This window comes from Cydia pomonella, chromosome 19 (genome assembly GCF_033807575.1).
Source record: "Cydia pomonella isolate Wapato2018A chromosome 19, ilCydPomo1, whole genome shotgun sequence".
Lineage (NCBI taxonomy): Eukaryota > Metazoa > Arthropoda > Insecta > Lepidoptera > Tortricidae > Cydia > Cydia pomonella.
Window position 1 is genome coordinate 1148608 of NC_084721.1, and position 26253 is coordinate 1174860.

Here is a 26253-nt window from a genome sequence, read left to right on the forward strand (position 1 = left end):
CAGCAGTGGGGCGACACTCCTCCTTTCGGCTTTTCTCGGCTCCGTTCGGCTCAGCATTGCTCCGAGCGATTATTAGGGTTGGCACAACTTGACGTCCCTATACGTGCACGAGCACAGATAAGATAAGGACTTGAATTTTGACAACCCAAAATGGCCGAAGGGATAGTGCCATACATTAGAAAGGGACAGCATAATTCGTCCCTGAATCGCTGTCAAAATTTCTGCTGTACCGTAGTACTATTATTTTTGTTGTGCTATCAGAGTAAAGTGGGAAGAATTTGGGGAAGAATGTCTGAATATTTTGCAACATGAGGATATATTCGAAGTTCGCGCTAATATGTGGACCAATGTGGACGGACATATTAGTTAACAAATTAAAAACGCCTCAAAAACGTCAACTTCAATTCAATTGACAGCTGACAAAGTGACAACTGCATGCGTTGATGGTGTACGTGTTGTGTCGAAAATTTTACAAAAAAAGTAAGATTTTGTTAAATAAGTGATATAGAAAAAAATTTTTCTTCAAAATGAAGACTCGTTTTAATACCTACGATATAATATGCATGGTCACCGAGCTACAGAAGTAAGTTATCTTCCTCTTACCATAACATAGTTTACCCTAGCAATAAAACATTGTTCTGCTGCAATTTATATGTTATTTTTAACTGTTATCACGAGTATTATTCAGTAGTTATCATATTTACCCTTTTACGCTATTATTTCTTCATTTTAATTTTACTTACATGCATTAAATTGCTTTGAAAAGAAATAAAAGTTATGTCTGAATTTTGTTATTGACTACGCTTTTTTGTCAAGGCTGGTGGGCATGCGAGTGAACCAGGTGTATGACATAGACAATAAGTCGTACCTGATCCGCCTGCAGCGCTCCGAGGAGAAGTCAGTGCTGCTGCTGGAGACGGCAACTAGGTTCCACACAACACAGTTTGAATGGCCAAAGAATGTAGCACCTTCAGGGTTTACTATGAAGGTAAGTGATTTTATTCTATGACTGCTGCATACAATTAAAATACAATGTACTTTTTAATATTGTGAACTAATGGGATAAAATATTTTTTTTAACTGATTGATTCAATACCCAGTGAAATACCTAGGAGCTCTTACATATAGATTGATAATATGATTAAACCATTATTGAGTACAAACCATCAGCCTTATTGAGGACATCTTATCCTTACCTTACCTTTTCATCTTGGTGAAAGAAGTTTATTATAAATAATATACATATACATAACCAAAAGTCTCATATCTTTAATCCAGACATTCATAATCATAACTACTGAACTTACCTTTCTTTCCAATGTTTTGTGTAAATGAAATATACAAAGAAGAGAATAAACTTAACTCAGTAATAACTTAATAAGCAATAAGGTTACCTTTATGGTTAATATTGTTGGTACTCTTTTGGTTTCAACATTCACAACTAAACTAAATTTCATCTTTAGTTTAGATTTGTAATAACTTTAAATTATTTTCCAGCTCCGCAAACATCTCAAGAACAAGCGTCTAGAGAAGCTCACACAGCTCGGCATTGACCGTATCATAGACCTGCAGTTCGGGAGCGGGGAAGCAGCGTACCATGTAATTCTGGAGCTGTATGACCGGGGAAACATAGTGCTTACAGACTATGAGTGGACGATACTCAATGTGCTGCGGCCACATGTAGAGGGTGATAAAATCAGGTTAATAGAACATTATTTAAGTAATGCAACTTTATGTAGCATGATACTTCTGTGCCATCTTGTCAACAATAAGGCATAAATGATATTTCAAAAAATCGACCTAGTGTGAGTCGGACTCGCGCATGGTACCATTTTCTAGATATACTTTTTTTTTATATGAGGCCCCTTAAATATTTATTTTATTCTGTTTCTAGTATTTGTTGTTATAGCGCTGGCATAAAAAGCGCTGGTGGCCTAGCGGTAAGAGCGTACGACTTGCAATCCGGAGGTCGCGGGTTCAAACCCCGGCTCGTACCAATGAGTTTTTCGGAACTTATGTACGAAATATCATTTGATATTTACCAGTCGCTTTTCGGTGAAGGAAAACATCGTGAGGAAACCGGACTAATCCCAACAAGGCCTAGTTTATCCTCTGGGTTGGAAGGTCAGATGGCAGTCGCTTTCGTAAAAACTAGTGCCTACGCCACATCTTGGGATTAGTTGTCAAGCGGACCCCAGGCTCCCATGAGCCGTGGCAAAATGCCGGGACAACGCGAGGAACAAGACAAGTTGTTATAGCGGCGACAGAAATACATAATCTGTAGAAATTTCAACTAGCAAACTATTACGATTCATGAGATACAGCCTGGTGACAGACGGACAGATGGATGGACGGACGGACGGATAGATATTGTGTCTCAGTTATAGGGTCCCGTTTGACCCTTTGGGTACAGAACCCTAAAAACTCAGTCTGCTTACAAATATGACATTATATTTTTTGGGGTCAAACATCTTGCCCTATTAGTTCTGTGTATGTGCACATGCCTGTTTGACATTGATATTGGATTTTAATTTTTAAAATAATAATATTTTTTCTTAGTAAACAATAAACAATAAACAACAATATTTTGTGAATCTTGTAACTAATTTTGTCAATATGTTGTCTGTTTTACTTATACTTACAGATTTGCAGTGAAAGAAAAATATCCCCTAGATAGAGCAAAGTCGAACTTTGATCCTCCAGATGCAGAGGGCTTGAAGAAAATATTAGCGAACAGTAAACCTGGAGACAATCTCAAGAAAATACTCAACCCTAATCTGGGTAAGTTGATATAATGTAATAGGGTGCGAAATGATCAACTCTGTTAACTGACCTTGGTGACCGAAATGGTGAACCTTATATAATCATTACAATAAGGTTGACGAATTGTCAGTTAGCATGGACGATGGATTCATATCAAACACGTCTGATGAATCTTTTATCTATTTAGTAATTACATTCGTTTTACGAGCTATTTGTATTTAGACATCTTCACTGGCTGGCTACGCCCTTGCCAATACGATGCCGGCCCCAAATAGAACCGGGAAAAAAAAATAGTTGAAAGTATAGTTGAAGAAATTATAGTTCAAAACCAATAGTAAATTACATGGACACTTTTCATACGGTCACACTAGGAGTATGACGATAATCAACGGCGTTTCTCCCGTTAGTGTAGCCCAGGCATGAAACTAACTGCTATACTTGATTTGCATTAAACACCTTTGGTTATGGTCTTTCCAGGAATTGAGTACCTCTTATCTTTAGGGGTCATCCATTAATTACATCACATGTTTAGGAGGAGGGAGGGGGTCAAGAAAATGTTACATATTGTGACAAGGGGGAGGGGGAGTCACAAACTTTGTGACGTCACTTTAACTTCATCAATAACCGAAAACTATTTTTTTTTTAATCATTGTACAGTTAAATTTTATTGTTAAATAACAAGTTTTTGGAACGATAATCGTTTTTATTCATTTAATATTCTTTACTAATCAGTTTTGGGTTATAAAATTACTATTATTTCTTTTATCAAAATATTTTGATAAAATATTATTAATATCTAATTCAATTTGCCGATTTCGTTGAAAATAAAATTGCCAAAAATGTGACGTCACGCCAGGGGGGAGGGCTTTACCAAATGTGACCCACTGTGACAAGGAGGGGTAAAAAATCTAGAAATTCCTGTGACATAATTAGTGGAAGACCCTTTAAAACTTACAACATTAAAATAACATAACGAAATTTTATTACCACAGAATATGGTCCAGCAATAATAGACCACGTTCTCCTGGAGTCTGGCCTCACGGGCAACATGAAGATCAGCACGGAACCTGGGAAGGGTTTCTCCGTAGAACGGGATTTGGATAAGCTGCTAGAAGCCGTGAAGAAGGCTGAGGCGTTAATGGAGACCGCGAGACGCGAAGTTGCAAAGGTAGCCTAATTTTCTGTGTCATAACTGGAATTTGTCTAACATCTTAATGCTGCCCCTATACAAATATAACTAAAGCGCGTGAAGCATAAATGTTTTCATCGTCATAGCCAAAACTTTCCTGCTGGTTAATCTCACACACCAGGCCTACCTGACCATCCAAACCTCCAGAGACTGCAATCTTGATCGAAGCGTGGTAAGACATTCAAGAAGGTGAACAATATAATTTTACTAATTGTAATATTTAAGAATCTTGTTTTATTTGTACCAGGGCTACATCACTCAGAAGAAAGAGGAACGTCCCCAGCCCCAAGCAGGCGAGGATGCCTTTTTCCTCACCAACGTCGAGTTCCACCCGATGCTATACGCGCAGCACAAAGCACAGCCCTATGCAGAGTATGACACGTTTGACAGAGCTGTCGATGAGTTCTTCTCGGCACTGGAGGGACAGAAGATTGACTTAAAGGTAAATACTCCCTTATCTTATACCAGCTTCAACTTCTTCAAAAATCGTTTATTCAAGTAGGCTTAAAAATAAGCACTTTTGACAAGTCAGTATACAAAAAATAAAATATATCTATATATAACAAACATTCATTGGATTTTAAATAAGAAATAAATAATAACAATTGGTAACAATTAATCAATGTCAAAAATTACATATAAACAAGGGAATAAAAGGCAACCCGAAGAATAATAAAAAAAAAAAACAATATAAGAATAAAAATCAGATGTTAACTCAGTCCCAAGCAGTTTTGTCATTAATATAATCTTTGATGCTATAATAAGATTTACAAATTAATTTACTTTTAATGTATTTCTTAAATCTATTCATTGGAAGATTGGCAGAATAACATAAAACAGAAGGAAACTACCCGGAGCAGGGATAGGTAAATATCCATTTCAATATATGTACTAGGACAACGGTTTACGCCTGAAGCAATTACAACATCATCACAGATAAGAATTTTGTTGTAACAAAACAGTTTATCGTAATGTTGGCAATTATTTACGGATTTTGAAGGCATCATAGAGGGTTTATGATATGTCTGATGGGAGTCATCTTGTAGAGTTGTGCGTTCTCGTTCACTGAAAAGATCGCTCCCAACTAGTACAATCTTACAAATGTACTAGTTCACTCTTTTAGTACAGTACACCGACACGAACTAAGCATAATAATGTAACGGAACGGTTTTTGCGGACGTTTTGTAAAGTAGTAAAAATTCATAATTTGCTGTCTTGCTTACTCCCGTGCAATAGGAAACCCTTATCTAACCTCTCTATCACTCTTGCATATTCGAGCGATGAAGAGGTGGATAGCTAAATTTCGATTTTCACGTTTCCCGGTAGGCCCTCTGTAAACAAACCGCCTTGACGCATCAATGTCACATTTTATTATTTGTAAAAACATGTCAAAAAACAGTTTAAGGCACAGTATGCATAAGTTACTCTATGGTTTATGAAAGGTGCTAGTGCTGCACTCTGGCAGCAGAATAGTTCAGTAATACTCCCTATTGCCCTAAAATCCTTGTGTTAGTGTTACCATTGCCAATGCAAAGATACATTGATTGAGTAAGATGTGTAAAATCTGAGACAATTTCGTGCATCGAATTTGACAGGTAAACGAAATGGCGCTGTACAGCTCCATACAATATTTTGCGGTAACTCTGACTGTCAAAGTTTACGTTTGATAATTCAGTGACCGCAAAACATATGGCGGAGTACAGCGCCATCTGTTTTGGACGTCAATATAAGGGGTACGTTTTTTCTTAGACTCTCTATAACAATCAATTCTCTTTGGCTAATGCTAGATCCTGCCTCTTGAATATCGTTATCTAACCATAACACAAGCCTAAAGAACTAGACAACAAAGAAATATATTTGAAAACCTCCCTAATACACCTATCTCCTTCCAGACTATTCAAGTAGAGCGAGAAGCCATGAAGAAGCTCCAGAACGTGCGCAAAGACCACGAGAAGCGAGTGAACGAGCTGGAAGAACTTCAAGTCACGGACCGGCAAGCTGCTGAACTGATTTCAAGAAACGAGCCGCTGGTCGAACAAGCAAGGCTCGCTATACAAGCTGCCATCGCCAACCAGGTGAGAATTGGAAACTAAAACACCAACACCAACATGTAACACCTCTGGAGTTGCAGGCGTCAATAGGCTACGGTGACCGTTTACCATCAGGCGGGCCGTATGCTTGTTTGCCACCGAAGTAGTATTAAAAAAATGCGTTTTATGGTAAAAAAATCATTTTTGGTACAAGCATTTATCGCTGACTGTACTTTTCTTTCCACAAGTAACTATAATACTCATCGAGACGATTTTAAAAACCCCAAACATAATTAGGTTGCGTTGTTTTATCACAGAGTTCCTATGGCCACCTGTCTCCATCATCAGATCAGCTCGATGGTACCATAATATTGTATTGTCACCTGACATACATATGTATATGCATATTTTCAGCTTCATCGGAAACCAGGAAGTGGGTCAAATTTAACTAGCAAGATTTGACCCGTACAAACATAATTATATCGTTATATTGCAAGTATTGTCAAAAAGGGACCCGTCTGAAAATCAGCGCTGGGTATATATCTAGCAATAAAGCTGAGACAGGTACCCATTGCCTATACCAAAAAACCAGATAGTTAAAAATTTAAGAGCTAAATTGTTTGTGATTTTTTTGGATAAATTATTTTGGGCAGTTAAGTGTATTTTGTTTTATCTCACGTTGTATGTTATTTTTTATTTTGTATCTTTGGTAGTTGGGGCAATAAATATTTTTTATCTTTATCTTTTTATCATTGTAAATAAGAGCTTGTAAAAAATTTAGATACTCGGTTAAAAATCATGCGTTTCTAAATACCTGTTAACTTATAAAACTATAGTTCGTTTTTTTAGTATTAGAACAAAGGGCAAACAATCTTGACATGTCTTTTTAGACAAAACGCTTTTTAAAAATCAGTGATGATTACTTATGAAAGCAAAATAATTTAAATGATCGTATATGATTTATCATTGTTACATATTTGTCGTGACCAAATTTTTCAAAAGGGTTTTTCAATAAAAAGACACGTCAGAAACGCTTACCTTAAAAACGGACCATAAGTTTAAGAACGCGAACTTCTAAGAGTTCAAAATGGCGACCTTTTTTTTTGTGACTACTCTGTAGCTCTAATTACAGTCACGTCTGAAAATATCGATACGAACAAACTGCCAAAAATATGTATACACGACCTTATTGCCCATATATTAAAGTGTATAAATTTTTGGCGCTTTATCGTCCGTATATATGTTTTTAGACGTGACCGTACGAATGTTTAAGGTCCACCGATGGCCTAGAGAAATTAGTGTTGATGTTATAGTAAGGACACTAAGCACTTTGTGCTTAGCTTCCTTTATTTTAGTATTTAAAGGTCTCTTGAACCATATATCGCGATGTCAACAACGCATTCCAATTTTTTCGAAAAATTTGGAAACTTTTTTTTCTAATCCCCGACCTGCGATTCCCTATCATTAATCATCACAGTTGTGATCTACCAACAGATGTCCTGGGACGACATAACGCTCCTCGTAAAAACGGCCCAGGAGAACGACGACCCGGTCGCCTCCTGCATAAAACATTTGAAACTGAACACGAACCACATAACGCTGTCCCTCTCTGACCCGTATGAGGATGAGGTGCCGCCTATGTGTGTTGACATCGACCTGTCGTTGACTGCCTTCGCTAACGCCAGGAAGTAAGTCATCAAACACATCTCAACACCAACCACATAACGCTGTCCCTCTCTGACCCGTATGACGATGAGGTGCCGCCTATGTGTGTTGACATCGACCTGTCGTTGACTGCCTTCGCTAACGCCAGGAAGTAAGTCATCAAACACATCTCAAACCAACCACATAACGCTGTCCCTCTCTGACCCGTATGAGGATGAGGTGCCGCCTATGTGTGTTGACATCGACCTGTCATTGACTGCCTTCGCTAACGCCAGGAAGTAAGTCATCAAACACATCTCAACACCAACCACATAACGCTGTCCCTCTCTGACCCGTATGAGGATGAGGTGCCGCCTATGTGTGTTGACATCGACCTGTCATTGACTGCCTTCGCTAACGCCAGGAAGTAAGTCATCAAACACATCTCAACACCAAACACATAACGCTGTCCCCCTGACCCATATGAGGATGAGGTGCCGCCTATGTGTGTTGACATCGACCTGTCGTTGACTGCCATCGCTAACGCCAGGAAGTAAGTCATCAAACACATCTCAACACCAACCACATAACGCTGTCCCTCTCTGACCCGTATGAGGATGAGGTGCCGCCTATGTGTGTCGACATCGACCTGTCGTTGACTGTCTTCGCTAATGCTAGGAAGTAAGTATTCTGTCTACCTATCTAAATAAATAAAGCAGCTTCGTTAACAGTTGATACTGACCTGACAGACACACATAGCCAGGCGTGGCTCACTCCGCGATTTCGCCGTGCCACTACATGTACATGCGGCCCGCACCAATTTTGGTGTCTAGCATTGGTTACCCCGCACCGCTACGGAACGGATAATTTTTGATACGTTTCATATAGCCAAATTTGATAGATTTTGTAGGTAAATGACCTATGTATTTTACATTTTCTGCAATAATGCTTCACATCGATTTTGATATTGCGGCAGTAATGCAGTCGGCAGTATTGCGAATACTTATTACTGCTGGAAATTTCAAAATTTAACGAGTAGGTTAAACATAACATAATAATAGATGACGGTACTCGCTTTGGACGGCGTCAACCCTAGCAGTAGCCACGCCCATACCACGCCTTTCGAAAGACCTCGGTCCAATCAGCGACGTTTAGGCACGTTCGGTATACCTAAACAGGGGTTTTGTTATACAGTGAACCTTCTGTATGTAGTACTATTATTTGTTCTATGACATAGCCTAAACCTTGTAGAGGAAGGATATGGAGGTATGTTGAAATTCAATCCCTGGGATATTTAGTTTAACATTCTACTACTAATGAATTTATCGAAGATTAATTTGAAGAAATCATTTACCAGGTACTACGACATGAAACGTAATGCAGCAAAGAAACAACAGAAGACCCTGGAGTCAGCAGACAAGGCGCTCAAGAGTGCCGAGCGGAAGACCAAACAAACCTTGAAAGAAGCGCAGACCATTAGCTCCATCAGTAAAGCCAGAAAGACGTACTGGTTTGAGAAGTTCTTCTGGTTTATATCCTCGGATAATTACTTGGTGAGTTGAGAACGACCAAACAGACCTTCAGGGTACCTCATCAGAACATCAGTCATATCAGCAAGGCGTTATATCCTCGGATAACTACTTGGTGAATTGACAAAAACCAGCCAGACCTTGAAAGAGGCTCAAGCGAGCTTGGAGCTCTAGCAAAGCTAGGAGGACATTCTGTCTTGAGAAGTTCTTCTGGTTCATAACGTCAGATAACTACTTGGTGGGTTGACAGCGACCAAACAGATTTTGGAAGAGGCTCAGACCATCAGTTCCATCAGCAAGGCAAGGAGGACGTAATAGTATAAGAAGTTCTTTTAGTCCATATCGCCGGATAACTACTTGGTGAGTTGACAAAGACCAAACAGATCGTGGAAGAGACTCAGACCATCAGTTCCATCAGCAAGGCCAGGAGGACGTACTGCTTCAAGAAGTTCTTCTGGTTCATATCCTCGGATAATTACTTGGTGAGTTGACAGAGACCAAACAGATCGTGGAAGAGGTTCAGACCATCAGTTGCATCAGCAAGGCAAGGAGGACGTACTGGTTTGAGAAGGGCTTCTAGTTCTTATCGTCGGATAACTATTTGGTAAGCTGGTAACAATCACCTCACACAATATTTGAATGTTTGTTTACTGCTGGAAACTGTCAAATTTAGCACAGTTGGGAAAGATGTTTCTCTAAGTACTTCACTATATTTGGCTGAACTTCAGCTTCTCTCTCTCTCTCTCTCTCTCTCTCTCTCTCTCTCTCTCTCTCTCTCTCTCATCAGTTATCACGCAAATAACGCATTATTTGACTCGGAAGTCCTTCTTGAATTACATCATTACTTAAATGAATTATTCAGGTGATCGGCGGGCGCGACCAGCAGCAGAACGAGCTCCTCGTCAAGCGCTACATGCGCTCCGGCGACGTGTACGTGCACGCCGACGTGTCCGGGGCCTCCTCCATCATCATCAAGAACCCAGGCGGGCCCGTGCCGCCGAAGACACTGGGCGAAGCGGGCCAGGCTGCTGTAGCTTACAGGTATAGTTAACTCAATTGGTCGGTAGATGGCGCTGTAAGGGTAGAGGCGAAGTCTGCGTCGCGCTAACGATGTGTCGACGTAAAATCTATATGTAGCGAAGATGATTTCGTGAAGACCTCTTTCTTAGGGTAAAGCATTATGGAATAGATTATTTTCTTAGTCTGATTTCGAGGTTACAGCTCTTGAGCCAGAAACAGATTTCCATGACCAATAGAAATCCGGGCGATAACTCGTAAAGTTATCAAGGGCGATGTGTAATAATGAGCTCTCGTGGACGTCAGCTCGTACTCTGTTGGTAGGTTGACGAACGGTCAGATGACATTATATTTATTTATTTAATCTTTATTACACAAAAGAAAAACAATCTTATAGTACAAAAGGCTGACTTAATGCCACGAGCCATTCTCTACCAGTCAACCTTAAGGCTAAGTAAAGAGATTGAGATTTATAGATGCTATTGTGAATTTTTTTTAAATTACAGCTTGTATCGCGGTGGAAAGACCGTCAGCTGGTCACATGAACATGTAAAATAACATTTTTTTGTCATCTTATTCCAATTGAAACATTTTCAGATAATGGTTTATATGTTATCGTAAATAACGAATATCGTCAGCAGGTGGAAAGATCGTCAGCTGTTGCCCTGAAGACTAACAAAAAAGCCAGGCCAGGTCCCTATTTCATCCCCAAAAAATGTTGTTGTCAACAGTGTGGCGTGGGAAGCAAAAGTCCTCACAAGCGCGTGGTGGGTGCACGCGCAGCAGGTGTCCAAGTCCGCGCCCACCGGCGAGTACCTCACCACCGGCTCCTTCATGATCCGCGGCAAGAAGAACTACCTGCTGCCCCAGCATCTGCAGCTCGGCTTCAGCTTCCTGTTTAGGGTGAGGTTCTATACACGGTGGCCAAAAAATATGTGCATTCCCGTTGCCAGGGAGGCTTTGGGCTTATACTTAGTAAGTTTTACTATGGGACCAACCGCGAAAAAAATTTCTGGCTATTTCATACATTTTAGCTGGTCCATTTTCTAAAAAATAATAAATAAATAATATTTTTTTTTTTTTTTTTGGTAGGGTGAATTTTTTTTTGCGATTTTGGGGTTGGTCCGATAGTAAAAGTTGCTCAGTATAATCCCAAAACCTCCCTGGCAACGGGAATGCACATATTTTTGGCCACCTTGTATATTTAGCCTAAAAAATGTGCAGCATAATTTTCCTCCGGTAGTCAAATAGGGAATATTACGCACGGTGCTGCTCTGCGTAGGGGGCGCCACTACCACAATCCATCACAATCTGAGGGTCTACCGTGAAGCAGGAAAATCGAAATATCGTTATCTAACCTCTCTATCACTCTATTCGAGCGATGAAGAGGCAGATAACTAAATTTCGATTTTCTCGTTTCCCGGTAGGCTCTTTGTAAACAAACCGCCTTGATGCATCAATATCCTATTTTATTATCTGTAAAAACTTGCGAACAAACAGTTTAAGGCACAGTATGTATAAGTTACTCTATGGTTTATGAAAGGTGCTAGTGCTGCACTCTGGCGGCAGAGCATTGCAGTCATACTCCCTATTATTTGAAAATCAACATATTAAGAGTTTTGAATGATTCACGGCTAGTCACGGTAGATGCATCTAACTGCGTCGAGATATCGCGGGAGCTCAAAAACTTAACGTACTTTGAATACACAGTTAGAAGACAGTTGCATAGAGCGGCACAGGGGCGAGCGCAAGTCGACGGTGGCCGAGGACGACGCCTCGTCCGTCGCGTCGGACGCGAACACGGCAGTGGCGGCGGACGAGGGGGACGAGGAGATTGCAGTCTCCGAAGATGGTAACATTCAGTTCATCAGTAAATTATTATATGGCATTATTTTCGGAAATAAACTATTGAATTGAATTTAAAGTAACTTTAATTTTTATTGGCGCAGTCGGTGGGATGCTTACTCATTGTAAACATGACATGAACGCATTACCTGATCCCTGAGATCATCTAAAGCTAGTAACATAATGGCGCCAGTGACCGACAGGGAACCAGTCACTCAGTTCAATTGTTATCCAAGAAAATAAGGATAGGTAACCGATCTCCTAATACGGTAACACTGCAGCTACTGGATAGTGTTGCCACATTAAGAAATCGGCTTGGTACCCTTATTTTGTACGCTACGGGGCCACACTGTTACGTCGTCGTCCAAATCCAATGTTTAAATGTTTTCTCGTATCTTCTTGTATTTTGTTATTATTTCTTTCTATTTCTATAAATGGTTTGTAGTTCGCAGGACTTTGGTAGTAATACTGTGTAACTAAATTGAATAATAAAATAAAAAATACAAATAAAATGTACGACCGTAATAGGTTTAAAATCATCTTCAAGGAAACGCAGTGTCAGAAGACATTTTATTAAATATTTTCATAGACAAAAGTAGTGATCAAACCAAATCATTATACTAAACAATATTTTTATTGTAGACGGATCAGATGAAGACGACAAATCGCAAGAGAAAGAGGAGAGCTGTGAGAAAGAGCCGCCAAGCGATAAGCCCGCCTTGGACGACATAGAAGAGGATAGCGAAAGTGATGATGAAACCTTCCCTGACACGCATATCAAGGTAAATAAAAAAAGTAGAAAGCATACAGGATGAAAATTTAATCAGTGCGCGTAAAGTAATGAAATTTATTAATCCATTTATTATCCTGTTCCAGTGTTAACTACCCCGTAAAAAACTATATTTACTTCTCTTTTTATGTCAATTTTTATTTTATCTTTTTGTGTACTCCTCTGGAGTTGCAGGTGTACATAGGCTACGGAGACTGCTTACCATCAGGCAGGCCGTATGCTTGTTTGCCACTGACGTAGTATAAAAAAAAAAATTTGAATAATTCGTTAAATAATCCTGATACCGCTTCAATTAGCTGGCCAAGGGCGGGTTTAAATCCAGCAAGCTGTACTTTTTTCAGTACTTACACAATAAAATTGTTGCACATTGTTGAGATAAATACTTACCTACACTTTATACCTAAGATGGACTCTTACCTACCTAACTAGGGAATGCAATACCGGGATACCGGGATCCCGAAATACCGGGATCCCGCATCCAATATGCGGGACTAATCTCGTTCGCAAATTTAGCGGGATCCCGCGGGATTTGCGGGATTGAGGAGCGACATAGTTCATACGTGTTACTCGTTGCGCGGGCACGCGCCAACTAGTATAATTTCTTAACGCCGGTAGAAGCGTAGAGCGGTGCGGTGCGGGGGAATCAGCAGCACCAATATCGCTTCAGGATGAACTCGAACTGACCCTGACACGTTTGAAAACTCCAGGAACACCTCAGCCTAGATCTGGTAATAGTAATCTTGAGGTTTTGATACGGAAGGAGATGAATTATTTTGCCTATGACTCGTTAATGTCTATTGTTCCGACCAGCGTAGAAGCCGAAAGAGCTTTTTCTGCTGCTGGCTACCTAATCGGCAAGGTCAGAAGCCGTTTGGCTGATGACACAATTAATACTTTAACTTTTTTGCGTAGTTATTTCCAAAATAATGTCTGAATTGTCTGAGTCTGACTTATTTTATTGTAATGTGTAATTTGTTTAAATTTTCGTTTGTTATAATGCTTAATGTTGGTTCTTTAAGAAGTTTAATAAATAATTTGATTAAATTTTGTTTAATTTCAGTAAAAAACGTTGTTTTTAATGTTACACTGTACTTAATTCGTAAAATCTTACATTGTCTTGCGGGATCCCGCAAATACCGGGATCCCGCGGGACTAAGAACTGTCAGTCCCGCCGAATACCGGGATTAAATTCCTCGTGCGGGATTGCATTCCCTATACCTAACCTTTATCCCTAGGAGCTGCTGTAGAAAGTAATGAAATAAACGTATTTGTATTTAAATGCAGGCGGTAATGGCCATCTTTGATAAATAAAAAAAACTTAATTGCTTCAACAATGATGTACAAGATTTAATTTAAATAAATACAATAAAACCATTATCTCAGGTCGACCACGGAACGGGAGAAGTTATAATGCAGTCGAAAACACGGACGATATCAGAAGTATCAAACAACAGTGAGTATTTGACCAATTTCCACTTTAACAGGTTTATAGGTGTAGTGTTTATAAACACCCTGTTTATTAATCGTGAGTACAGAACGGAGAAGTACAAATACAAATGGCGTAAGATTGTTGTATTAATCTTACATTACTAAACACATCCAACGCGGATCACACATTCATTTGAAGTCGAGCCAGTACCCCAGTTTATTGTACAATTTGTAAAACTACGGTTATAACTGAGAGCTTTGTATGTGGAATAGATTCAAGCGCCATTTACATAATTTAATAAAATTGGGTTTTAAATAAATAAATATTATAGGACATTATTACACAAATTGACTAAGTCCCACAGTAAGGTAAGGTAAGTAAGGTTTTATTGTGTAATATTATAAATCATGTCGCTTAGTGAACGTTTTCAGGCAAAACAGGACTAGATCCAATTTGTTTTGTATTCCTTTTAGTCGTAAAAGATATGTTAAGAATAAGTTTATATTAACAGCTGCCTGCTGTTTTAATAATATTTATAACAAAAAATATTATTAAATTGCCGTCAGTTTGTATCTGTAATAAAAGCACCAGTTTTATATCTACCACGCAGTTAGTATTGCAAACAATAAAACAATATTTCTTTATTTGGTTAAGTTATTTAACGTTCAACTGAAACTATTATTATCATTCGGAACTTACAGTCTACGCACATTTGTACATTTATTTGCAATATGTTTTGAACCTATTTCTTCTCTATTCTTTTCTTTTAATTGTGTTACACCTATGTACCTATACTTTATATTTCATATCTAATCGCATGTTTATTCTCAGAGCATAATTGTATGTATTATCTTCTAGTGGAAACTGTTTTGGTTAATGTGTTAAAATACCTTTCTTAGGCTATAAGAATTTTATATTGTGCTGTTTGTGTCCCTAATCGATATTAAATAAAAAAAATTGATGACTCCATATTGACAACCGATAATGAACCATTACAAAATGACCCAAACGAACCTTTGTTACCAGGCGACGACAAGCCTCTTTCATTCCCGTCCCTACCAAAGAAGACCGGCAAGAAAAACCACAAAGAACAGCAGAAGAAAGAAGATATAAAGGAGGAAAAGAAGGAGCCGGGCATGAAGCGTGGGCAGCGCAGCAAGCTCAAGAAGATTAAGGAGAAATACAAGGATCAGGATGAGGAGGATCGCGCGCTCAGGATGAGCATACTCCAGGTATAGTGACATGTTCCAACGGGATTGATGTCTGTGCTACTTCGTGCTTTGTCACAGAAAAAGATTCGACAAGTGCGCATATTCAGCATGTTCACTCACTACACTGCACTGCACTTCCTACCTTTTGTAATGAAACACTTCACTTGACAACTTAATACTCATTTATTCCGAAACCAAATTTACCTTATAAGGGGCTGTAGAAAAATCTTAATAGCGTGAAGTAGCCGATAGATCAGCGACATCTACTGTGAAATTGGGCAACTATAAAACTAAACATACTACATTTAACATTATCGGCCCCCAAGGACGACTTGTCCTTCATAAAGATCCATGTAAATAAAACAAACCAAGAATAGTGAAGTAAACAGTACGTGAAAACAAGAATCAATAATAATAAGGTTAAATTACATAGTGAAACTCAAATAGAGCTATTCTTGAAAACTACAACACATTAAACTTCTTAACAGATAGTTAAGGATCCAGAGGTAGAGGGCAAATTTTAGCAATGGGTCTTCGAAAAGTACCATTCTTTAATTTCAACGTAACCACTCGTGTTAAACCATCTCTACCAGGATGCTTATCTATTATACAACCTAACAACCACTTTCCGGGAGGGAGTTTTTCATCCTTGACCAAAACTACTGTTCCAATATCAGGATCAGGATTAGTAACGGTCCATTTATACCGGTTTTGTAGTGTTGTTAAATACTCAGAACTCCAACGAGTCCAAAGCGATTGCAACATCCTTTGGAGCAATTGCCACCGATCCAAACGGGATACTGGCACAGTGGCGAGACTTTCTTCCGGAACAGTGATAGGAGCTTCGCCTATAAGAAAATGTCCCGGTGTAATTGGAGAAGCATCATCAATATAATTACTGATGGGAGTTAGTGGCCGAGAATTTACACAAGACTCCACTTGAGTCAACAGTGTAGAATACTCTTCGAACGTGAGAAGAGTTTGTCCGATTACACGCTTAAGGTGAGACTTGATCGACTTCACGCCAGCTTCCCAGAGTCCACCAAAATGTGGTGAGCCAGGAGGAATAAAGTGCCATGTAGTTTGGTCATTTGCCAAAATCTCAGATATTTCTCCAACTACTTCTGAGTTCCTATTCCTAAACATGGTGTCAAGCTCTTTAGACGCTCCGATGAAGTTGGTACCACAGTCGCTCCACAGATCACTACAATGACCGCGTCTAGAAGTGAAACGACGAAAGGCGGCAATAAAAGCAGCCGTGGACAAGTCACTCACAAGTTCTAAATGAATGGCCTTGGTCACGGTGCAAACAAACAAAGCAATGTAGGCTTTACATGTACGTTGACATCTGCCTGGGTACAATTTTAACTGGACTGGACCAGCAAAATCCACTCCACTTTTACGGAAGGGCTTATCTGGCGTTACACGACACGCAGGTAACTGACCCATCAATTGATTGATCGGTGTTGCAGACTGTTTGAAACAAGGGATGCATTTATGAACAACTTTCCTAACTAAATTTTTAGCACCGATTATCCAGTATTTGCAACGAATTCCATTCAGAGTCAGTTGAGGACCTCCGTGCAAACAATGAATATGAGCATCATTCACAATCAAAACAGCTAAGTGACATTTCGAGGTTAGAACGACAGGTGACTTTGTATCAAAATTAACATTTGCATTACGTATGCGACCAGTAACTCGAATAATGCCATTTTCGTCTATAAACGGGGCAAGTGGGGTCAAAACATCAGATTTCGGAAGCCTTTGGCCTTTTCTCAGCATTCGTAACTCTTCCTGAAACCAAAACTCCTGAGAGAGTCGAATGCAAACTTTTGTGGCATATCTCAATTCGGTAACTGTAAGATGCTGAGGAAAAGTCTCAGGAACTATCTGATTAATTTTTACATCAATGTGTGCTTTACACAGCTTTACAAATCGCAGTAAGTATGCTGTAACGCGAATCAATTTTGTCAGAGTAGAGTATCTAGCCAAATATGTAAGTCGATCATCACTCTCATTCGATACACCAGCTTGAAGTGCTACTATCTTACTATCATTTCCTTTCGAATTTTCTTTGGCTTCTAGTTGTGTTGTTGGTATGTCGAGAGAAAGTGAGCGACAGTTATCAAAATCATTCCTTTGGTGAAGTACAGTTGGTCCGCGCCACCACAACTCGCAGTCTTTAAACAGATCGGGACGAATGCCACGCGACGCAACGTCTGCAGGGTTTTCTGCCGATTTTATGTGGTGCCACCGGCCACTACTTACATTATTAACAATCTCAGTGACTCTATTAGCTACGTACGTTTTCCAAGTGCTAGGGTTTCTTCGAAGCCACGCTAAGACAATCATTGAATCAGTCCATGCAAATACAGATTCTTCGGGCAAACGAAGACTGTGCTGAACATCTTTGAGTAACTTCGAGAGCAATACCGCGCCACACAGTTCCAATCGTGGGACGGAGACTTGTTTTACTGGTGCCACTTTTGTTTTAGCAATGACAAGTGACACGTGAATTCCGTGGGGCGTGATAACTCGTAAGTAAACAACAGCAGCGTAAGCTAAACAAGAGGCATCACTGAACCCGTGAATTTCCACTCTTTCCTTGCCGTCAAATTGTGTGTGAACCCAACGATCTAAATACAAGATTGGCATATGACAGAGCTGGTCCCTGTAGCTTGACCACTCTGTGGCAAGTTCGAGAGGAAGTTCATCTGTCCAACCAATACCACTCAACCAAAGTTTTTGCAAAAACATTTTTGCAGTGATAATCACAGGCCCTAAAAAACCTAAAGGGTCATATGATTTAGCTATGTCCGACAGTACTGACGTTTTGGTGAAGCGTTCTGAGGGTTCCGAAATATCTACCTTAAGTTCGAAGACATCGTGATGCGAGTTCCATTTGATACCTAAAGCTTTGATGGTATCATCAAGCTTAATCTCGACACTTGGTTGATTAGTTTTTTCCGAACTAGGAATATTCTTCAACACGTCAGGACTGTTGGATGCCCATTTGTGCATTTCGAATTTCCCTTTTGCCATAGCTTGTGTGATACGACTCTGTAACTTAGTTGCTTGTTCCACGTCATTCGCACCAGTGAGTAAGTCATCCATATAAAAGTCATTACTTATAATTTCAACTAAGTCTGGGAATTGCTCTTTTTCGTCTTGTGCAAGCTGCTTCAATGTGCGAATAGCGAGGAACGGAGCACATGACGTACCATATGTCACAGTTAACAAACGTTTCTCGACGATTTCATCTTGTGGAGATGAGCGCCACAGTATGCGCTGATAGTCAACATCTTCTTTAGCGACGAGTATCTGGCGATACATTTGCTTTACGTCAGCAAGCAGACAAATCTTGTGAGTACGCCAACGAACAATGAGATCTCGCAAGTCTTGTAATAGTGATGGTCCAATAAGTAACTCGTCGTTCAGAGATGAGCCATTTGACGGCTGTGCAGTTCCATCAAAGACCACGCGAAGCTTTGTTGTGCTGCTGGATTCTCTTATCACAGTGTGGTGGGGGAGATGATAGACTTTGTGAGTTGGCTTATGTTGTGGGTCTACATCTTCTAGATGATTCAGCTTCTGATATTGATCGATGAAGTCCGCATAATCCTTCTGAAATTTAGGCTTGTTTGCGAATCTTTTCTCCATGTGCATTAGTCTCTGTAATGCGATCTGTCGAGAGTCGCCTAAGTTATTTTCGTGATCATCTTTAAAAGGTAATCGTACGACATATCGTCCATCATCTTGTCTATAGTGGGTTTCTTTATAGTTCTCTTCACATTGTTTTTCAAGATGTGTTATCGGTTTCTCATGTGGCTTGTACTCTTCAGTCTCCCAGAATTTGCGTAGGAGTTGATCTACCTCGATGAGTGCGTGGTGAGCTACAATATTGTGAGGTGGCAGATCACTTCGTGATTTAGACGCTCCAGAGACAAACCATCCGAGTTTCGAGTTTTGTGCTATAAGCTTGTCATCGTTATATTTGTGAAGTCCGTCTAGCAACATAAATGCATAGACCTCGGCGCCCAGTAGAACATCAATAGGTCCCGGCGATTGCATGTGAGGATCCGCTAGTTGCAATTGGGACAGGGCAGGCCATTGTGAGATGTCAAACTCCTTTGAGGGTAACCAACCATTTATCTTCGAGAGTACGTGAGCGTTAACTTGCATTATATAGTGAGTGTCTATCGGTGAGTAAATATCTAAGTTAACGACGTGTCGTGGCAATGACGCTTGATCTTCGAGACCTGTGATATTAGCTGGCTGCAAAGTCTACTTCAGTCGCAGTAGTTGCACTGTAGACTCCGTAATGAAGGTTCCTTGTGAGCCTTGGTCAATAAGGGCTCTGAGTTGTACGAGAGAACCACTGCTATCTTTCAAGCATATCTGTGCTGTGGCTAATATCACTTGTTTTCCTCTTTGTGAGACCTTCAGACTTGTGAGTTGCTTGGTTTGTGTGTCATCAGGTTCTGTGGGTTTCTCCATAGTGACTGTATTCGCAGTTATACTCTGGTGGTGTAAAAGCGTATGGTGTTTGCGATTACAGGTTCTACATGTTGTGGCTTGTCTACAATTCCGTATGGAATGTCCTTTGACAAGGCAATTGAAGCATAAGTTGTTGTTTCTTACAAATTCTTTGCGTTGATCTATGTCGAGTTGTGCAAATTCCGTGCAGTGGCAGATGTAGTGACTTTTCTTACAATATGTGCATTCCGTATCAACTTCAGCGGTGAAAGATCTCACATTCTTTATTTTAGGTGCAGTAGCTGGTGGTTGAAATGTGGTCTCTTTCTTCTGTGTCGCTTGTACCATTTCCATCGCTCTGAATCGTCCCTCTAAGTATGATGTGAGCTTCTTATACGTGGGTAACTCTATAGATGAACCAAGCGATTGCTCCCAAGCTTTGTGAGTTTCACTATCTAACTTGGATACCACAATATGCACGATTATCGAATCCCAAGTAGTTGTATCAATCTGCAAATTTGCTAGACTACTGAGACACTGGTTTGTAGTATCAAGAAGATCCTTGAGGCCTTTAGAGCATTCGTACGTGAGTTTCTTCTGATTGAGCAGGCGATTCAGTATGGTATTAGCTATCACTCTATCATTGCTGTAGCGGCAGACTAAGGCGTTCCAAGCCTTCCCATAATTTGCGGCTGTGAGTTCGAAATGACGGACTACTTGTTCTGCTTCACCCTTCAAGCTTGACCTCAAATAATGATGCTTGTGTATGTCACTCAGACCTGGCTCATTGTGTACCATAGAGATAAACAAATCCTTGAAGTGCATCCATTCTTGGTAATCACCGGAAAATGAAGGGAGGTTTATCGGTGGGAGTTTACTCTTTGTGACAACTTGAGGTTGAGATGCATGAGGCACTTGAGGTGAGGCACCTTCTTGTATTGTGACAGATTCCGTCAGTTCCAATAAACTAGTCTTGAACTCCATATATAAATCTTCAACATCATTATAGAGTGCTTTCTGTTCCTTTTTCTCTTCAACGCTTACTTAAGACTTAAGAATTTCTCGGTGTTCAGCAAGTAATTTATTCCATTATTCTTCAAGCGACTCTATCCGTATTTTCAAGTAACTTGCTGTATAACGCGTTGACGAAGTTTTCTTGTGGTTAGTGAGAAGTCTTTTAATCTGACTAAAAAGTTCTTCTTGTGATGCTATGTTAGCCATTATTGTTTTAAAATTTGCTAAGTGAATGACAGATTTCAAAGTCTATTTGATTCTAAGTTTATTTTTGAACACAATTTTTCAAAGTGTTTTTTCAACCGAAATTACGCTAAGTCCAAGAATTCACAAAATCGACTAAGTCCAAAATTTAAACAAATTATTCTAAGTGTTTTTTCAACGGTTTTTTTCTAAGTCCTAAATTCACTCGAAATTGCACTATGTCTTTTTTCACACGAAATATTCTAAGTGTGTGTTACCGCGAAAATTGACTAAGTCTTTGACACTTCACATTTCCACTGTCACTGTACTCACGATTATCCTAGGTTCCGAAGGACCAATGTTCACTCACTACACTGCACTGCACTTCCTACCTTTTGTAATGAAACACTTCACTTGACAACTTAATACTCATTTATTCCGAAACCAAATTTACCTTATAAGGGGCTGTAGAAAAATCTTAATAGCGTGAAGTAGCCGATAGATCAGCGACATCTACTGTGAAATTGGGCAACTATAAAACTAAACATACTACATTTAACACAGCACACTGGTGAAATCCCGCTTTAAGAATCTACTGTTACTGTGACAAAGCACTTTTTATAGGTATAAAGTGGCACAGAAATAAAATCCTTGACCGCACAATTGTCAACGCAGAATAATCAAACTTTTCGAACCGTCGCGATCACAATTTGTACATTCAACTTAACCCCTGGCGTGCCAGGATGCCGTGAAACGGTCGGTTGAGTCGATCAAATTCGAAATTTATATTATTCAATATTTCCTAATGTACCTACTTTCGAAATCCTTTTTTTTTAATTTCTCTCTTCTCCGCAAATTTAATTTACTTTATTTTCCTTCAGTCAGCAAACGCCCTAAAAGACACGAAGAAAAGCCAAAAGAAGGCAGCAGCCAAGAGCGGCAAGCCCGGCAAGACGAAGGGGCCGAAGATACCCCAGCCCGCTCCGCAAATCCTCGAAGCGGAGGATGAGGAGCCGGAGGAGCCTGAAGCGGATGCTGAGGTTTGATATGTTTTTTATAAGTTGTTGTTACAAAACTTGAACTGTACGGTCACAGTCTGTAAAGAATAGGAGTCTCAGTCAACTATAGGTTTATAAAGTCAATCCTATATTCAAAACGTTCGGAACCGGTAGACTTGTCGGTGAGCAAAATTTTAAAGTTATCCATAGGGATAATCATTATTTTAGGCATAGAATTAAACATTGTCTGAACATACCACTCCAAACAGTACCTATTCTTTATTGTTCACTAGTACTTTTGCGTAAAAAAGGAGCATTAACAATAAAAATCGTTAGAAAAAAGTCGGTCATACATTTTTTACATGTCCCGAATTTTGTCTCGGAAGCTTTAATTACCGCATCTCATTTAATCGCGGTGTTTGGTAGTATGATCCTAACATATTTGTTGAATGTTTAGCCGGAACAACAAGGCGCGGATGTGGAAATACTGGACCAGCTGACCGGCTGCCCGCTGCCCGAGGACGAGCTGCTGTTCGCCGTGCCCGTCGTGGCGCCCTACTCCGCCCTGCACAACTACAAGTGAGATGTTATTTTATATATATTATAATTCATTGACTGAGCGAGACCTTGGGCAAACATGTTTTCTGTCTGGCTGTTCTCTAAAGGTCGCATTTATCAACTGATTGTCATGAAATTTTGTGAGGTTTGATATTTGTATAGAACTTTTTTGTCGATAATTTTTTTGGATTTTTTTCAAATGACAAAGCCATGGGGGTCGCTAAGTCTACAGGTTTTAAGAATCGACTTATCGACTCGAGAATAGGCTAGGGATGCGCACACTCTTTTTTTGAATAAATCCATACCGCAGAGTGTAGCCGCACGGGAAAACCTCGGAGGGAGCTCATTTTACAACCGGAGCGTTCCTCTTAAGGAAGGAAGTTCCTCTTAAACAGCACAGTGCGCGACCATTAAAGTTCCAAGGTGTGAAGATGAACACCCTAGCGGCGGCGAACGCTCTGCGAAGTTCTTTCTAATGCTAAAAAAGTGGCTGTGACATAATCGGACAGACAGACGGACATGACGAATCTGTGAGGGTTCCGTTTTTTGCCATTTGGCTACGGAACCCTAAAAATGAAGTGTAACACGTTTCAACATTTCAGATTCAAAGTGAAGCTGACCCCGGGCAACAGCAAGCGGGGCAAAGCGGCCAAGACCGCCGTCGCGGTGTTCACGCGCGACAAGGCGTGCTGGCCGCGGGAGCGAGACCTGCTGAAGGCGGTCAAGGAGGAGAACGTCGCCAGGAACTTCCCCGGGAAGGTCAAACTCTCGGCGCCGCAGCTGCATAAGCACAAGAAATAGGGAGAATTATCACGCCCGTAACTGTTATGTTGTCCTAGTACTTTTATAAGCAATACGTAACCCAGTTTTAACGAAATTTTGCGCGTTTTTTTGTCATTTCATCAGCAGACATAGAAGTTTTTGTGGCAAAAACGAGTGGTTGAGAAAATGAAACATCGACAAATAACGACATCGACAAGTCAGTCATAGATTAATATTTAAAAGATACTATTGGGAGCGTGCACGACTGTCACGCAACCTAGTGTCCGCAAGTCTAGGGGAAAACGTCAATTCACTACATCTACTACTCTAAAACTAAAAACTACTGAACGGATTTTCATACGACTTTCATCTATCAATAGAGTGATTCTTGAGGAAGGCTTAAGTATATAACTAGTTAAGGTTTTGTGTAAATTGTTTGAAATATAAAGATGTTGTCGGAAAAAATTACGCTGGCTAGGAGCTTTAATCGAAAACGCTGCCTAATCCGTTTGAGCTATAACAACACAATGTATGGTGGGGTTGTTTCTCATTCATAGGTCTACTATGTGAAATGTCTATCTTTTAAGGATAACTTACTATATCCATTCTTAACTTCTAGAAAAAGATCACGTAATATGTGGCATTTGCAAAGCTATTTACATGGATACATTAATAACAATTATCAAAATAAATACGTTTTCCTACTCCTCTACTGTTATCTGTCATTTATGCATGCATTCATAAAAGATTTCAAGAAAAGTCTATATTGTCTATTCCTCATAAAAGCTCTTGTGCTTTTATAAGCTATAATGTTACTGCGATTAATGGCTACCAACCTAACAAAACCAAAACGAATACAGTTTTAAACTAAGTGCATTGATGCCAACTTACAAAATATTCATTTGGTTGCATAGTAAAAATAATTACGTCATAAGTCAGAAACACGCATGTGACACCCGTAATATAGCAACACCCATAGACTACGAAGACCGCTTAGCGTTGCTTGTTAGTCTCCGTAGGCTACGGTGGCCAAAATTGAGAAAAAACTGTCCAAAAAATTAATTTAGCAAGTAGCAAGTACCAGGGCCTCATGAGTTACGAGGAGGTGTCGCCGACCGGCCGGCCGCGGCCCGGGGCGGGCCGGGCGCGTAACAAGGTATGCTCGCGCGTCTTGGCTATATACTTTTGCTGTAATTTGTTTACCTAAATTAAGATTTATTTTTGTTGACTCGTAGGAAAAATATTGTATGCAACGTTGTATAAGTAGGTCAAAAAATTCTCGTGGCGTATTCCTTTACAATGTTCGCCTACGCCTTCGGCTCCGGCTCACATTGTAACTCACGCCACTCGCCTTTTTTGACCCTTCTTATACAACTGATGCATAAAATACTATAGTTATATTAAGCATTTCATACAGATTACAATGGTCCCTTACACCATTCAATTTAAATGAATATTTCAGGAGTAATCGTAAATCAAAGTTTCATTTCGAGCCATATAATTGTACGAAATGTTAAAGACGCTATCCGCAGTTTGTTCAAATTTTTACCACCTTATGCGCTGGGATCACTTTACTTACCCCCACCATGCACTTCGCACGGTCCCAATATAAGGTAAATTCTACTTGCTGTAATTAACCGGGAAATTTCAGGAATGCAAGATCAATTACAAATCCGACCATAATTTCTTTGTTACATATATTAAGTATTTAAAAATAAAAACGTAGACTGTAGAATGCAGTGTCAAAAAATAAGAAAACTACCAATGGGTGTATCAAAGAAGATATTGAACGTGTTGTGTATTTCGCGGTAGCTATCTTTTTATACAATGTTAAAAATATCTACAACGCTAAGGTAACATTGATAATAGACATGTCGATATTTGATTTTGTCAATCACTTTATTTTGCCACAAAAACTTCTATGTCTGTTCATCAGCTTCAACTTCTCTATAGGGACCTTGCGCGTTGGAGGGTCTGCCATCTTGTGGCCTGAATCGGAAACATAATCTGTACATTGACACTTCGCGACAAACCAAGTGCTGTCATCAACCATTCTCGTACGTTTTATTGTGCATTGTAGGTTCTGCCATCTTGTGGGCTACATTGGAAGCTTAAACTTGACATTTACCCTTCGCGCCAATAAACAGGGGGCTCCTGTGCTGCGCCCTACAGCTCATGCACGTTCCCTATATACTCCTAGAACTTTGTTAATATACAGGGTGATTTCGGGGTCGTGGAGCAAAAGAACTATACATCGTACAGAATCAAAAGATGAGCCTAATGATGTTGCTAATTATTTATTATCACCAATAATGATAATTATTTTTCAGATGACCAGTAGAAAAAAACATTTTTGCATACAATTTGGTCACCCTACTCAATGTGACGTCTTGTCGCTCTCCATACAGCGTATGTCAAAAGTCATAGGGTGACCATGATTACTTAGTATAAGATTAATTTTACTTAAAAATAAGGAAAAATCACTAATTATATTTTAAGTAAATACTACCATATGATAATGTGGATCATTTACAGAATCAGAAAAAGTGGTTCTGGATCACGACCCAGAAATCACCCTGTGTAAGAGGCTAAGAGCATGTTCCAATTTATTTTTGTTTTTTTTAATACCGTGTTTTCAGTTTCATCATACAATTTCTAATTTTTGTAATTGACAGTGTGAGTGTGACATTTTATGACTCTTGCAAAGGTGATACAATATCCGTGATATTTATCGTAATTCAACTAAAAAGGGGGTAATACAATCTAGTTCTAAGAATTATGCTATTAGATATGCAAATATGGTTTACGTGTC

The 26253-nt window shown here is 39.7% G+C and overlaps 1 protein-coding gene across 1 annotated transcript; it reads left to right on the forward strand.

Moving 5' to 3' along the window:
* The first annotated feature begins 366 nt into the window (after nt 1-366).
* On the forward strand, nt 367-26197 carry LOC133528109 (ribosome quality control complex subunit NEMF homolog). Its single transcript, XM_061865333.1, has 18 exons — nt 367-583; nt 817-988; nt 1498-1700; nt 2645-2781; nt 3756-3931; nt 4200-4394; nt 5845-6027; nt 7477-7670; nt 8984-9179; nt 10018-10196; nt 10904-11075; nt 11883-12024; nt 12660-12799; nt 14191-14260; nt 15263-15468; nt 22005-22163; nt 22579-22700; nt 23282-26197. The coding sequence occupies exons 1-18, from the start codon at nt 528-530 to the stop codon at nt 23478-23480; spliced, it is 2901 nt and encodes a 966-aa protein (XP_061721317.1). The 5' UTR covers nt 367-527; the 3' UTR covers nt 23481-26197.
* Nucleotides 26198-26253: the final 56 nt, after the last annotated feature.